General features: G+C 39.5%; 1 protein-coding gene across 1 annotated transcript in view; it reads left to right on the top strand.

Annotated features, from left to right (window-relative positions):
• PLD5 (phospholipase D family member 5) overlaps positions 1 to 16,345 on the top strand; it is a 191,098-nt gene that overhangs the window by 109,617 nt on the left and 65,136 nt on the right. Inside the window, 1 exon segment of the mRNA XM_055714919.1 lies at positions 10,210 to 10,378. Coding sequence (XP_055570894.1) covers positions 10,210 to 10,378 — 169 coding nt within the window.

The raw sequence follows: 16,345 nt of genomic DNA, 5'->3' as shown, positions 1-16,345 counted from the left end.
AGATATGGTGGAGGAACAGGACAGCATGCACAGAATTGTCATGCAGGTTCAATAACAATACTGTATTTTCTGCCAATGAAGTCATTTGGAAGAGATTTAATGAGTATAAGACTGACCAGAAGGAGCAAAAACAAAGCAAAAAAGGTCATCTAGGATGTAATATACAGCAGAAGAGGGCAAGGGGAGAAGGAGCCAGGGGAATGGAAGAATCCAAATTAGAGAATAACTAGAGCAAAAGATGAGAGGGGGGGAAGATGGCACATGGCTAGAGCAAGCTGTTCTGTTGCAGAGAATGCCCAGGAAAAAAATACAAGATTCAGGCCTTTGTCTTTAGAAAGCCTAATGATCCCCATAAAAGGACTGTGCTGACTCCACTCTCTGGCTTCTTCCTGGTATTTCTTTTCTCAAGAACAAGGAGGAAAAAAAATCTCCCAAGAATGAACAGTTCATTGAAAACAATGCAGTTTGAGGACTTACCAGCAAAGTTTAAGTTCCATTGTATAAAACATCATCAAAATGAAGGGTAATTGTGAGAGAAATTATTTTTGTTCCCTGTCACAAAGTGCTCTGCAATGAGCTGGAATGAAGGTATCTGGGAGAATGAGCATCTGGGGAGAAAACGAGGGAGGGAAATGCTGAGAACTAAGGGAAATGAAGAATGAGGTTGTGGCAGTCAAAGAGAAGCTTTGACGGGACAAACTTGTTATGGTACCTGAACTTAGGCAGAGGAGATGTGAACTTTTGAAGTGCTGTTTTGACCTCAAATAAATTTCAGCCGTATGCCAACATTGATATGCCATCCTTCTCCATCGGTGTATTTTTTCAATAAGATCTCAAGGCACAATGTTTTCCCTACATTGTCTTTAAACACTATTGTGAAATCACAGTCTAAAAGGAAGTTATTCTGGCAGGTGATAAGGTGCTAAAAAGTTTTGTAGCATGTTTTAGACATGTTGACGACAGAGGCATGTCACAGCCAAATTTTAGAGCTTCCTGTCACGGCTCATTGTACCCTAACGATAGCCTAATGGAAGCGTCTTAAGAAAGCCCAAATATAAACAAGGAGCAGATAGCAATTGCCGTTCTTAGTCTGTGTCCATTAAATAGATTTCACACACATCTCCAAGGCTTTTATCTGTTGTGGATAAAGAGAGCCATGAGCAGAACTGCAACATTTGACCTCTGTATTCTTGTGCCTTCTTGTATATGAAATTCAGCTAGTGTACTCTGAAATGAATAATAATTAGTGTCTAGAGATACTGTTGGTTTTTTGACATAAAAGTGCCTCCGTGTTTCATTTGAAAGCAATTTTTGAGTATTTCAAACAAGTGATTGTTCAGTGAATAAAATTTACTTGAACCTGAAGGAACTTGTTTCTGATCAAAACATAGGAATTATCCTGTTAAAAAAGGGTGCAAAAAGTTCTCACAGCAAGCAAAGAACTGCAAGAATCCAAAAATGTGGAGTATGATGCCTTTTTCTATTGATCATGAGTATTGAAATGTCAGCTCCCATCAGAACGTGGGGAAAGCCAGAAGAGTGCTATGTGAATTTGGTTCAGATAATGTGGTTTTGACATCTGTAGTGGCCTTATCAAAAAATGCAGGCACATTTTTGCATTACTTTAAATAGTAAATGTATTTATCTGAGTAGTGAACTTTTACATTAGTACGAATGCTGTGGTACATGTCAGTTCTGATTACTACCTAGACAACATAGGGGAACTTCAAGAGCTGCTGACACAGGCTGGATTTAGATACTGATGATCTAGTGCTCATTGGTTCTTGCAAGATTTCACCTGAAGTGAAATGATTAAATGAGATAGTGTTTCCTAAAATAGAACTTTGTTCTGTCTCTTGGAAACTCAGACGTAGGTGTCACCATTGCAGCCCTTCCCTCTAGCAAGTAATTCTTTCCTCCTGGAATAAAGCACTAATTCTCATGGATGAAGATAAAAAAGCTGGAACCATAAAACATAGGATTTTCATTGGGAATAGTGTATTGGTTTTCTGGCCTTAATTAAGTCTCTGGTTAATCTGCTGTTAATTTCCGTATTGGGTTCTTTTCATGGGCCAAATTCATATACAAAATTGAAATTAGAAGTAGTACAATACCTCTATCGCACCAATTTTAAATTTATTTTTGTTTTATTTATTTATTAAATAATTTTACAATGGAATAAACAACCTTCATTTCAGCATCCTATTTATGGAGCAAGGGGCAGTTGATAAGGATTCTTTTGTTACAAGCCTGCATATGTAATAGTGGAGGGAAAAGATCAGTATTGAGCTGGACTGACCTGCTGCAATGGTAGAAAATGCCTATGTTTGCATTAAAGATATGAGAATTCCTAAGGAAATCAATAAGGCTACATACAGTCTCAATGCTAAGTCGCACTTAAATGTTGTTTTGAACTGAGGCAAATATCAGTCACGTCCATACAAACAAGTTACGATCTTTAATGTTTGCTATTTTTTTGTGTGTTTTTCTTTCCTTCCTATGTCTGTGCTCCTTTGCCATTTGATACTTTCTATGACTGCTGTCTTAGCTCCAGTATTAAAACGGTCGTGGCAGGCTGGATTGAATTTCTGACTAAGGTTCAGACTTGCTCTGGCACAGGGGAAATACCATCCCCGGTAGGTTGAAAAGACACTGGAAACCACCTGGTCAGTTCTTTCCCTCTTTTGGATGCAGTTTTGCCTTTGAGAACTGAAAGTCACATCTGAAATACAACTGTGTAAATTTCATTTTATCACCTAAAATACGTTGAAATAGAAATCATTCAGAGGTTTAACCTTACGGGTTTTTATATAGTGGGTGCTTCACTTGAAACGTATGTGCCTGTGGTATGTTACAACATAAATATTGTTCTGCTTGTCACTTGAGGGAAGCTGACACAGTAGGATTTTATTGTCGGTATGCTCTTTCTGAAGTTGATGGTATGAGAAAGAGGAAATAATCATTTTCTTACATAACAATCCATGGGGCAGTCCAAAGAGAGGAGGTATTACTGGAGTACTTCTAGTTACTTATTCTGGAGGCCCAGAGAATTGAGTTTAATCTTCAACTGGTAAAACCCAATGTTGTTCCACTGACTTAACTGCTGACTGAAATTCTTCCGTTTTATACTGTACCAACCAAGAATCTGGCAGGTAAGATCTGCCAAGCTTGATGGATGCATTGTGCACGTCTGCATGCTGTATTTGTCTTGTAGACATCGTGGTGAGTAGGCACAAAAACAATTACATGGGAATAGCAGTAACAAAGTGATCTCCAAGTTGATTGCAGAAAATATTAAAAGCCCGAAGTGGCGAGGAGTTAAAATATGTGTTGATATATAGTTAGCATACTTCAGTTGCTTCTGTGGACTGATAAGAAAAATTGAAAAGAGACTAAGTGCAAAGAAGGGGCAGCCCTAGAAGGGGAAAGATGAAAGGCAACTTCTAATCTGAGGCATTAGCTGAAGAGCTTAAGGCTGGAGTTCAGTGAACACTTGAAGTTGGCAGGGCTGTTTATTGCCACTCTTGAGCCACAGCCACCTCCTGCAGCTGCATGTTTAATAGGGTCAGGCCACTCACTTGGCTGAAGGAAACTGTGTCTTCTGAGTCCAGTCACAGATGGTATGCGCAGAATTTAGGCCACCAGTTAGATCTGTCAAACTGTTTGCAGTAGGTGCAGGATGGCTTAACCGACTCTGGCTACATATTACCTAGCAAATTATCTGCATGTCCTGCATTTGTAATGTAAAATGCTGTGGGCCTTTCTTGTGTCAGCGTGCCCTGGTGGCATCCACGCTGGCCCAGGTGAGAGCAGTGTGACTGACGAGTGGCTGACAGACTGCTGTGCTGAAGAGCAGCAGCCCAGGACCAGCATGTGCCTCCCTGGCTTTAGGCAGCACAGCTGGAAGGAGCACTGCCTGGTGCACCCTTTAGCTGTAGCCCTTGTCCGTTACAGGATCCCACACGGCAGTCAAGTAGTCCCATCTATATGTGTACTATCACTGAGCCTGTTAAACCACTTCCCATTTATCTCACCGGGTTGCAATTCACATGTCCAGGGACAGGGAAGGTAGGAAATCCGCTTTAGACCATCTAGCTGGGAGGTTTTTACCTTTTTACCCTTGTATCTTGTGGTCACCAGGTTCTGAAACTAAAGACGATCAAGAGATGAATCCTCCTTCGAAACAGACTGGCGCCATAGTCTCTCAAATTCCAGCAGAGTTTGATTTCTTAAAATAATAACAGTTAATGTGCTTATTGCAGTGTTTCATCATTGAGTGCATGGAATCATGTGGAAAATTTGTACTCACCAGGGAGGCACTGAGAGCAGCTTTTCAGTTTAAACATCACACAATTCTGCTCTATCCCGTACCCAGAAATGTGCAGGTAAAGCTCTGTACTGGAGCGCGGTGCTGTATGCCTGCAGAAAAATATATATAACACCATAAATAGGAACTTACCTGCCTTCGCTGCAGATCTAATTCAAAGTGTAGTCTTAAACCAAGCACTCGGCATCCCAAGATTTTGTCTCTGGAGATCAGTCTTCACGACTGAAATTCAAAAAGCAAACGAGTAAATGTCAGCTGAGTTTTTGTAGCGCATATACTTGGGAGCATGCAGGCGTACAAACACTGGCCATGTGCCTTGCCAGTTGAGACCACCGGTGTCAGTGGACTGTTAGAGAGCTTGTGATCTTCTCCGTTAGATGCTGATAACCTGGGTGCTTAGTTGGAGTTCACAGTCCGTTTAAAATTCAATCCTATCTGCTCTCCATTTCACTTTTAACCGTTGTGTTCTTTCGTGAGTTTAGTGGGTCAGAACTTTTATTTACAATTGAAATCAAGAGCATATGTATGTGGTAGCTAGCAGATTTTGTAACTTCTCATACTGCAAGAATTTAGGTAAATATTACATACAATGCACAGTTTACTTTTTTTTTTTTACTGGCTATACCATGTAAATATCCAAATACCCTGCATACCTTTATTTTCTGGAGTCTGATCTCAAGTGGAATTATAGCACTTGATCTTCCAAATCCTGCAAACCACTGACTGTAAGGGGAATATCCAATATAGTCATAAGTTGTGCTGTATTTTCTATTTATTTTTTTTTTTATGGACACTTCTTACAGGCACAGAAAAGAGGCTTGTTCTGCATGTTCTTGAAACAGTAATTGTACCCTGTCTGGAAGGATATTTCTTAATCCCTTTCAGAAACGAGCAGGAGCTGTGGTTCTGTTGAGGAGGTAAAGTGATGATGGTCTTGGCCAGGATGACAGCTGATGAGTAGATCTGAGGGAGAAGAATGGTAGGAGTGACATGATGGAGAGGGAAGTGGAGGGCTTGACGTGGTGAACACCTCAATGGAAAGCACTGGGCTGAGAAAGCTGCAAGGTTTTGAATGGATATTAAGATGCTGAGGTCCTTCAGTTGGTGGTTCCAGGGTTTCTGGCTGAAGAAAGAAGAGGGGCTAAAGAGGGTACTGTAACTTGGACCCTGTTGTAGAGACAGGACTCGTGCATCTTGCCCAGTCCTCTCCCCCTGTCCCGCCCCCCCCCCCCCCCTTGTCTGAACTATAGCAGGTTTATGAAAAAAGATAGCATTTGCTTATCTTTTATTTCTTTGTCTCATACAAATCATTGCAATGTTTTCTTACCATGTTTCTTCCCTTTAATGGTGAGTAAATTCAGGTGTTGTAGAGACACTGAAGTGCACGTGACCAGATTTTCTTTGCTGTATATGATTCTGCACTGAGACAAACTGGAGTGAATAATGTTCCACAGCTTACCATTTTAATACGATGTGAAGTTGGATCAAAAGAACTTTTATACTTGTGTAACAGTTACAGCTGAACTTTTCAACAGACAGAGCTATAATTTTTTTGCTAATAACGCCAAGCTTATTCAAGGGGCGGACTTACAGCCTCTGCCTGTTTTCACTGACATAGCCCTCTCTCTACTCTACTCCAGATGCTCAATTAAGAGTATCTCTGTTTCCTTCAGAGGAAAAAAATTGGTGCAAGATCAGAAACAAAACTTCTTGCTTTCTGACCAAAGAACTGTCAAAGATGAAGAAGAATCCTTAGCCTGGGACAGAGTTCACTTGGAATTGCAAAATGCAAGTCATGTAGCGGAGCTCAGGAGCATCTTATTATTGAGGTCAAGGTCTGTTCTTTGGTAGGTATTAAATGCCATTATGCTGCTTAGCACATTTCTGTTAGCTTAGAGGAGCTTGCATCTCAGCTCTGACCCTGCCCCTCTCTATAACTTCACAGAAATCACGTAACATTACTTTCAGGTTCCTCAGCCTGTGTGAGGTAGCCTTGAGAATATTCAGCTGTATAGCCTGTGCTGGCATCAATCGGATTAAATACTTGGAGCACCATGAAATCAGGGAAGGGAAGGCCATCTCATCCAACAAGTGTAAGGTTATCTGCTAATGATTTTGAGCATAGGAAAAGTCTGTTTTAATCACCACGCTACGTTTGTTCTGTTTTGCTTTGTTATTATGCCATTTTTGCAGAATAAATTATGTCACAATGTCTGATCTCTCTCAAGGTCTGTGAATGACTTCTCTCCTGGAAGTTTTTGTTAGACCATATTTTAAAAACCTCTTTGTGGGTCATATTGGAACAAAAATGAGAGCTAAATTTAGCTTTTATTGATGGAATTGGGGCTTGCGAACTTAAACTTTTGCACAGAGGTTTTAACAAAGCTCTTCTTGATGATAAACTGGAAATTTGCTATTGTGCCAAAGGAACAGGGAAGATTATGAAGGCAAAATCACTTAGTTTAGAAACTTGAAGGTTGACTTTTTTAAACTTCAGAGCTTGATGTTGAGTTTTTGAGTGGGTAGGGGAATAGATTGCGGTTTTTTGGCAGAATCAGTTCATTATTAAAGGGAAGCCTGTACTCTGAAAACAATATTTTATAGTGTCCTAGCTAGATGAAATGTCTTTGTCTGCTAAAGAACATGTAGTACTTAGTATGTGGTTAAACAAAAGACTGGGAAATATATTAATAGATAATATCTGTTCTGAATAACAGGTTCGCTAACTGGAAAGCATTTGGCTTCTATTACACAACCAAACCCCAATTATAAAATGGCAGGAGCTGTGTAGCCACATTCCTTGTTCAGTGCTGGTGCTGGAGCCTGCTGAGTGGTATTGCAGGTTGAAAAGCTGGAAGCTGATCTCCTGGTGATGGGCAAGTTCAGCCCAGCAGTCAGGACAAACTTCCTTACCAAGATGCACCTTGTCCCTGAGAAGGGCCCTTGTAAGAGGGAAGAGAATTGCCCAGCAAATTTGCCTTGCTCCTTCCTTTGACTAAGTAAATGGTTTTAATCTGTGGAACAGGAGGAAGAGCCCAACTTATTTTGCCTATCTTGATGGTATCTGCACCCAAATGTATATATAGAGCAATGGCCTACATCTGCAGCTCTTCCTGCATTACACTTTGAGGTATAGCTTCCAGCAACTTCTGAAATCTGGCTTTATAACATATAGATATTACATTTCCCCCTACTTTGGAGCTCAACAGCGTGAAGTCAACACATCAGAAATAAGCATGGATGTGTTTATCTGGCTCAGGGCCCTAATCTCAAATATAGTACGGTAAGCTTCTTGGACTTGGAGATACTTGAGATAGTCAGAACCTGACTGGGCAATGTCGTTGACCCTGTTGTAACAAGGTGGGTTGAGCTACGTGGTCTCCAGCTCATCTCAGCCCTTCTGTGACTGTGACAGGGTTACCTGTTTGGCAGCTCTCAGCTTGCCAAAGACTGAGATCGGAAGAATGGAAGTTGAGCTGATGCTTTCCAGCGAGACAGCAAGTCAGTATGGCACGTGGGAAGCACCGCTACAAGCCACGGGAAGGGACTGTGACACATTCAGTCCCATCAGCTGTTTTGTGGGCTCCTGTGTGTTCATTTGCGTAGGTTCAACCATAAAACGCTGTGCATGTTGGGCAATATTCTAATGTTGAGAAATTTTGGTCATTTTCGTGTTAAGGGAGTTCTATGCACTTTTAAATTCTAGCTAAATCGGAACCGTATTTGATAGATTATTTTTTGAGTATTCATTCAATAGGAAATATGTATTTGGAGAATATTCAAAATAACTGTCCTGTATCTATGTGTGATCGTGTAGGAGATGTAAGAGGACAGAAAGACATAGATTCATTTCTTATCTTTGCCACCGGATTGTTGGGTCGGGTTTTTTTTATGTCCTTGGAGAGATCACTTTGTCATCTGTGCTTTGATTTCTTGCTCTTTGAATGTGACCATCCTACAGTTCTCCAAAAACACCTCCGGGAACATGGGGGGTGTTAAGAGCTAAAATGTGATTAGTAATGTTAACTACTGAAAAAGAACTAACCAGGCTTTCAAGGGATCTAACAAAAGTTTTATTAAGTTCTGTAACAGGATTAGATGCAGCAGAAGTAAGCCTAAAACCTTGAGTGTTAGTAGTTTCTTTTTAAAAGTGTGGCATTGCTAATAGACTTATAAGGGCACCAAATTTTTAGGGCACTACTTACTTTTAAAAGTTTGTAAACAAGGTAGGTAGAATGTTTTAGAATACAATATACTTTGAAGAGATTAGAAATCAAGTTGTGTTTTTAACTTTTTAAAGTTAATTTACTGGTGTTATAGCTGTTACTGTAATGCAGTTAAGTTTATTATGAGTCAATACAATAGTGTTCAAAGTTTGTTGTGGAGAATGTTATCAGCAATTGTAGCTTAGTGACATGTATGTTGCTTGACAGATTTTAGGGAATAAGAGAACATACTTGAAAGTTTAAAGGAGGAGCTGTGCCTGTTCTAGTGTCGGGGGGGATTTTTTTGCCAGGCTAGGAGAGTAAAAAAGTGATGGTCACCACAGGTTTACTTTATCACTATTCTTGCTGGGTTTTCTTTACACTGTTAGAGTTCTAATCTTCAGGGTTTTAATGGGTTAATTTCACGAATGTCATATTCTGAAATAGCTGTAAAAGTTTCCATGTGACCCTGTAGGATTAACTGAGTTAATAGAAGATACTGCACTAATCTGTTTTTCCAACAGTCAAAAAGTATACAATTCCCATTTACACTAGAGGTTTGTATTAATGATTTACTTTTAAAAAGTTTACAAAATATATTCGTATTGCTGGAGTTGATAATTAATGCTATTAATGAGTACAGAAGCAGTCTGGGAATACTTGAGGTACTTGGATACGATGAAAAGCAATATTCTCCAAGTCCCTACTGCAGCTTTCCTAAATCTGGTTTGTACAATTCACAGTAAAAGTGGCAGATGTTGGGGGCACTTATAGAAGTGCCACTTGGATAAGTTGAAAATTTCATCTGTTTGCATAGACAGAATTGGGTAACTCGTTTGACTTTCGTTTATTTTTAAGATTTCTCTATGGAGTGTAGAGAGAAGCTTTACCTGCTGCAATTTAAGGAAACGTAGCGATGAGGCAGTATGCTGAACGAAACGTGCCATTGCCCTGAAGCAGAGGGGCATGCTTTGAACTGTCAGCTTACTGCAATGGTGTTTTAGCTTCTCGTGAATGTATGCAATGCATGCATTTTGTATAAAACGGACAATAAGATCAAGGAGCCTTCCAAAAAGAACAAGAAATTAAAAGGGCGCAGTTCTTCTTTCTTAACCACTGGATCCCAGTTACAGCCTTACACAGGTAAACAAAAATAGAAAAAACAGGTAGCTTAGAGCAGTTGGAAAGGGAGGATTCATATCTAGAGACTGTGATGTATTAAAACGTCAGCTGTAAAAGCAGGCCTAAGGGAATGCCAAGGAGTGTGTGTCTTGGCACATTGCTTAGAGAGAAAAAGAAATTAAATGCCAAGATGAGAGTGGCAAAGCAAGAAAAGATCATTTCATTCCTCCCATCCTCACCTTAAGGACTGTTTCCCACCTATTGTGTAACACAAAGCAAGCTTTTCCATGTTTAAGCTAATTTTGCAGAGCTTCAAAAGCTTAATTGGCTTTGCTGCATTAACAGGAGGTCATTTCCACATTTTATTGTTTTGGGAAGTGCAGAGCATGACAGTCAGCAACCTCAGAGCGAGTTGCGGGGTGGCACACTGCTGAGAGCCTCTGGGAGCAGATGTTGAACCACAGCTCCAAAACCTGACATTCTTTACAATTTGGAACTCTTGAATAAAGAAAAGTGCTTTTGTTAAGTGGTTATTTTTTCCTTATCTATTCTCAGGGTTGCTCTTGTGGAAAATATTCCTGAAGGGATCAACTATTCAGACAGTGCACCATCCCATTTGTCTCTTTTCCAAGGCTGGATGAATTTGCTTAATATGGCTGAAAAGTCTGTTGACATAGTATCTTCCCAGTGGGACCTCAATCACAGTCATCCATCAGCATGCCAGGTATGTTCTAGCCTAACAAAAGGGTGGGACTTTAACAATCTGTTCTTCTTGTTTCACGATGAATTTTTTAGACCTACAGCCCTTCCCTGTAGCAGACCTCTCTGGGTAGTCCAAAAAACCATTTTCTTATGGGGATTTTCCTGCTAACACAGTAGCTTTCTGGGAGTGGTGGAACACTTGGACTAGATAACACATTGAACACCTATTCATATCACTTCCATCTTAGGAAAGGATTTCATTGGGTAATCTTAAGAAACCTGCAAAATTGTACCTGTATTAACACATCCATAATTTGGGGCGATCCAGAATTCTATACACCTATTTTCTGTTTGATGCAACTGATGAAGTAAAAGAGCAAGCATGTGGATTAAGTCTGCAGCCAAATAGATGGACAGAATCGCTCTTACAAAGAACGATGTAGTATCAGATGATTTATCATACCTTTTCAAGATGAATCTTGGGAGGGAGCCATATTCAAGACTTCTGCAATTAAGAGCAATAGGAAAAATCATAAATCATAGCAAAAGAGGTAGACATGCGTTACAATAATGCTGTGCCAACAAACGCTTCCATCTTGAGAGCAGTCATCTTAGAAATATGGTAAAGGCAGGTTTCCACTTAGTATCGCTTGTGAAACTAAGGTATCAAAGAATCGATAGGCTGACAGTATCTCCTCTTTTACACCAAACGGATTCTTTGCTGAAAGCAGCCACTCAGCTAACATGAAATGGGTTTAGAAATGACAGCCAGGTAACTGTAAGGAATCTATTATACTATTCCATGAACATTTCACTTTCCTCTCTAGTTCTGTTGATGCTGTGCAGTAAAAAAAAATGCCTTTTGGTAAATGATAGGCAAAGACGGGTATTCCGAGCAACAAAGGTAGTACTGCAAATAGCCTGTGTCTTCAAGTATGAACTGGGTTCTCTTCTTTTGAAAGAGGCTGTAGCCTAGTTGAATGGCATATATTAACTTTTCAGAATAAATTTGCCGCATGTCCGTTTAAAAGAGGGAGAATCTGAGGTGCGCAGCCAAATGGAAAATGCAGTGTAAAGCCTTCCTTTTAGCACGCTTACAAATACTGGAATGTAGTTTGTGAATGCATTTATTAAGTATCAAAATATTGAGATTTTTCACAATGTAATTATGCAGCTAAGCTTTATTTAAATTTATCATCTAAGAAACCTCAAACCCATGTACTGTCATTCAAGCAGAGGAATTCAAAGGTATAGTGCCTTAGATGTTTTTAGGATGTGCATGAATTGGCATGTGCATGAATCTTTTAAAGGTGTTTTGTCTGGGGAAAAAAAAAAAAATCAACATGTCATTTTCCTCAAAACCAGCAGAGCCTAACAAAGCCCAAACAGAGGACAAAAATAGCAAACTGGAAGTTGGGATTTGAGTAGTTAAGCGTCAAATCCATTCATTGCTCCACATTCTTATGCAAAGTAAAAACTCAGGTATTGCCAAATGTCAGAGAAGGAAAAGGAAGAAGAGACATGTAAGTGGATTTGCTCTTTCATCCTCAAATGGACTGTTAAAGCCAGAAAAATGAAACGTTTTTCATAATATTCTATTCTAGTTATCTGTTTCTGCCTGCTAGTAGTCTTACAAAAGTGAGTAATTACTTCTATTTAAAGGCAATTAATATTCCAGTCATTTCCTCATTTGCACTGCAGTGTGGGCTTGAACAGCTGATAGATCTTTCTGTCAGGCTTGTCTATTCATGCTAAACCACGATACTGTTATTGGCCAGTCTCATTGCTAAAGAAATTGCCAAGAGGCAGCGATTCTTAGCAAATCGCTGTCCCAGAGAACGTATACAAAGCTCAGCATGTGAAAGGGAAAGGGAAAAACTTGAATCGTTACATCTGCTTTCTCCACCTGTAAAATGAAAGTCAAATTTCAGAGGAGCTTCAATCCTTGTAATCTGGTGATTTTCTAAAGTAGAAGTTGAATGTCCTCAAGTCTACAATTTGAGTTCAGGGAAATTTGCCCCAAAATAGCAGAAGCGTTACGAAATGGAAGGGGATGAGTTGCAAAACTTCCAGGTAGCACGGTGCTTAGTAAGTCCTAGTCATTCCTTGAACAATTCTTGTTTTATGAGAAACTAAGGACATATCCATTTTCCATACGGACCTGTGTCCTGCCGTATAACTAGCAATTTCCATTTTATGAACATGCGAGGCATATTGCAAAGCAAGGCTCTCTACAGGAACACTTCAGCAGACATGGATTTTTGAAGGAGAAAAGCTGAGTAGGCTAGATTGCTTGCTCTTAATTAGTTACAAGGATTAGCTGCATTCTCTGTATATGTGTTTGTGTACTTTTAGGCACACATGCATGCACATATATACCCACATGTATGTCCAATATACATATTGAAGAAAAATACAGCAGGAAATTCAGCAATTTTATGTACACATATACATATGTGTGTGTGTGTGTGTGTATATATATATATATAAAAAATTGCAGAACTTTCTGCTTTATTTTTCTTCATTTTTGTTTGCGAGTATGGTACCTAGTGTCCTTGACAGCTGCCTGTCAGCGGTTTGTTGTTATAAATCTAAATAAGCAGTCGTTGCTGCCTGAGCTCTCCAGGTCACAACTGCTGTGCTCAGCCATCTGAGTTCATCACTCCTGCTAAACTGGGAGTCTCCAAACGCTCGTGGTGCTGCAGTGCATCTGATGTGCTTCTACAGCTTAAGCCATCACGTAAACAAATATGCATTTGGCAAAATACTGAGTAGGCTTCCTCCAGCTTTTCTCATTCAGAATAAAACTGTGTTTTGGCGACACTGGGTTGTCATCTTCATGCATGCATTTCCAAGATAGCAGGGTGGTTGTCATATAGAGGCTTTGCGGTTTTTTCTGAATGTGAACATGTGACGACTCCTGTGGCAGTCTGATGTTTAGAGATATCAGAGGACAATGGAAACACAATTTTTGAGGATAGCTTGTGATTCATTTCCAGTGAAGAGAGAGATGAACATAAGATCGTGCCAGTTCCGTGGTTTTCATAATTCATTTCCTCTGGCTCATCTCATGTTTAGAAACTTTCATTTAGAGTGACCTTTTATAGTTCCAGCAAGTCCTTCCTCATGAATTTCATTTCATGTTTCACAAATAAGATGTCATGACATTATGGTTTATTGATATTGCCATAATCATGGCACAGTTCTCCCTGGATGGCTATTTGGATGACAATAAGGTGATTGAAGGGTAGATCTGCATCTGATTGTTACAATGATCACATAAAAAAAGAAGATGGTTCTGACTTTATCTCAGTTTACCTGCTTATTGTGCAGCTCCCAAATGGCTTGATGGGAGAAGTCTCCCACTCCATCTGATGGTGACCTGCAAGCCGGCTGTCCAGCTTCCTAACGAACCTGACAACTCATGTGTCACTCAGACATGCATTGCCCAAAGATCTTAAGTGATTCCTTTGGTAGAACAAATGTTAGTGCCAGAGCTTAAGTACCCATCCTTGACAGTAATTAAACAACACCAATAATTACAAAGAAAAGCACATCTCCAAGCCTAACAGCTCCCAGCAGAAATCAGCTACCATCAGGTGTAGAGATTGCAGTGTGTTTTCTTTTGTGTAAGCTCACCTGTACACAAGCATTTCTCCTTTCCAGGTGATGACGTCTCCTAGGTGCAGCTAGTACAGACTAAGGCATATAAAAGAAATTAAAAAAAAAGGGAGTTTTTAAAAGGAAACCACATTGTCTGCCTTTTCATTATCTGTTTTGCTAGAGGAATTTGAGGAGAGCATTTGAGCTTCTCTGCTCTGTGGTAAACATCAGAAGTCAAAGTTAGGATTTCTTGATTTATTTGCTCTATTGATTTCTGCCACTGTGCTATGATTTTTAGTGATGTTTTATAGATGCACCCAGAGGCTTGATCATAATACAAATTAAAAAAAATATTAGTAGAACTATACAGGATAAATCCAGAAGAAAATTCTAGAAGTAACTACTTTTATTTCTGTGGAAAGAAAAAGCTAAGCATTGTCTAAACTGTAGGAATCTAAGTTACTGAAGAGCACAATAATTCAGTTTTAGAGTACTTTAATAAATACAGCATTTTTATGTTCGTATCTGCCCTATTTAATTTTTAATGAGAAATGCATGCTGATAAAGACAACAGCAGGCAAGGGAAATCAGCCAGGCTAGAATCAGCCTACTTAGTGACTTCTAAGAAATTGCTTTGGAAGCTATTTCAGGGCCTTTTGTTAATGATAACTTTCTTTTTTAAAAAAAAAACCAAAAAATCACCAGGTGGCTACGGCAGGTACAGTTGGGATTGATGTTTCAGGTATCTGGCAGTTTAAAACTACCATCGGAATGTCATTTGTTGATGTGATAAATACTTTTTTACATCCTACGTTGTCTTATTTCAGTAGGTTTTTCGAAACAGCCCAGTGAAAAATGCAAGACGCTGTTTTATCAGGCGAGGCAGGTTGCTGGTGGTATCGGTTGATGAAATGCAGGCCTGGTATAAGGCAGCAGGCTGCGGTTTCACAGCACTTGGCTGTGCTGTTTCTCAGGCCTCACAAGCTGGGTGTCTGGGAGTTATTCCTATGGCTGTCACGTAGCTGCGCAGCAGCCTGGTGGTGTCTCACAAAGGGATTGTGGTCTGAATGACAGCAGGAGGGTTTGTATTCAGCAGAAGCATTTCAGATGTGATGACAGCAGTGGCAAAACTCTTCAGACCTTCTGTCCTGTCTGTTTTTTCCTTTTCGTAGAACAGAACAGTATAAAATTGCAAGTAAACATGTCAGAAAGTATAGAAACTGAAATTTTAATATTAAAATTAATACTAATAGGGAAGAAGGCCAGGTTCTTCAACAATGAAGGAAGAATTTCTACTACCCTACTTTACTATAGTGCATACAGATTTTTAAAAGCAAGTTGTGGATTTTTCATAGTTTTTTAGAGTATCTAGCTTAAGCCTTGGTAAGCGTACGAATGCCTGCTGAAAGACGATGACACGAGAGATTAGAGGGAAGGAATTCTTTCCAATTCGGGCACCGGGTAGTGGGTTTTGGTATACCTGTATGAACACGCATACTTGTGGTGAGTGCACTCCTAGTCTTAACCATCACTACTTAGAGATGCTTTAAGTGTTTTCTCAATTTGAGGTTTTACCGTTTATAAACATAATTGGATAAAAAAGGATATTATAAATGCATAGCTTGTGGTGTCCCTGATTAGATGTATTTTCAGAGGAGATGTCTTCATTGGGATGCAGGGCTGCACTGCAAGTGATCTATTCACCCGTAGGATGGGCCGTTCAGCTGGCAGCATGGCCTGTGGGAGACAGCCAGGTGGTCCATCAAGGATGCTGTGTTGGGCACATCAGGGCAGACTAAGATCAGGTAAAACTCAGGAAATCTGCCATGTTCTTTTTTGTCCAAGCTAAAATGAATACAGAAATTCCAGCCTTGTTTATCAAAGCTTTTGTAAATCATATGCAAATAAAATCTGGGGAAGGTAGAAGTGGCAATAATGTCCATAAACAATTTCTATGGGGAAAAAACAAACATAAAGAACCATCCCCTGAAACAATTAACTTTAACAGCTTCAGACATTAACTTTCTAAGTATTTCTTTAGCAGAACAGTTAATGCATTAATTCTTACTGATAATGCAAATCACTTTCCATCAAATTTATGAATGCTTTTTCCATGTTTATTTTTCTATGCTAGAGCTTTCTACTATGCTTCCAGTCAAAATTAGTTTTTACAGATAACCAGCAAAACCAGTGTGTGTCTGTCTTTCTACCTAGTAAATTAAATCAACACATGGAAACTGAGTAGCTGTTTCCATGTGTATATAAATATTTCATTAATTTATGTCATGCAAGCCTTTTAGTCCTTGATTTTCCCTGCTTACTTCTTGCAAAAATATAACTAATGAAAATCAAAACTGCTGATGTCTCCAGTCGGTGGACCCAGAAG

Source organism: Falco cherrug, chromosome 6 (assembly GCF_023634085.1).
Source record: "Falco cherrug isolate bFalChe1 chromosome 6, bFalChe1.pri, whole genome shotgun sequence".
Classification (NCBI taxonomy): Eukaryota; Metazoa; Chordata; class Aves; order Falconiformes; family Falconidae; genus Falco; species Falco cherrug.
The sequence above is the reverse complement of the archived record's forward strand: the minus strand, read 5'-3'. Positions and strand labels throughout refer to the sequence as shown.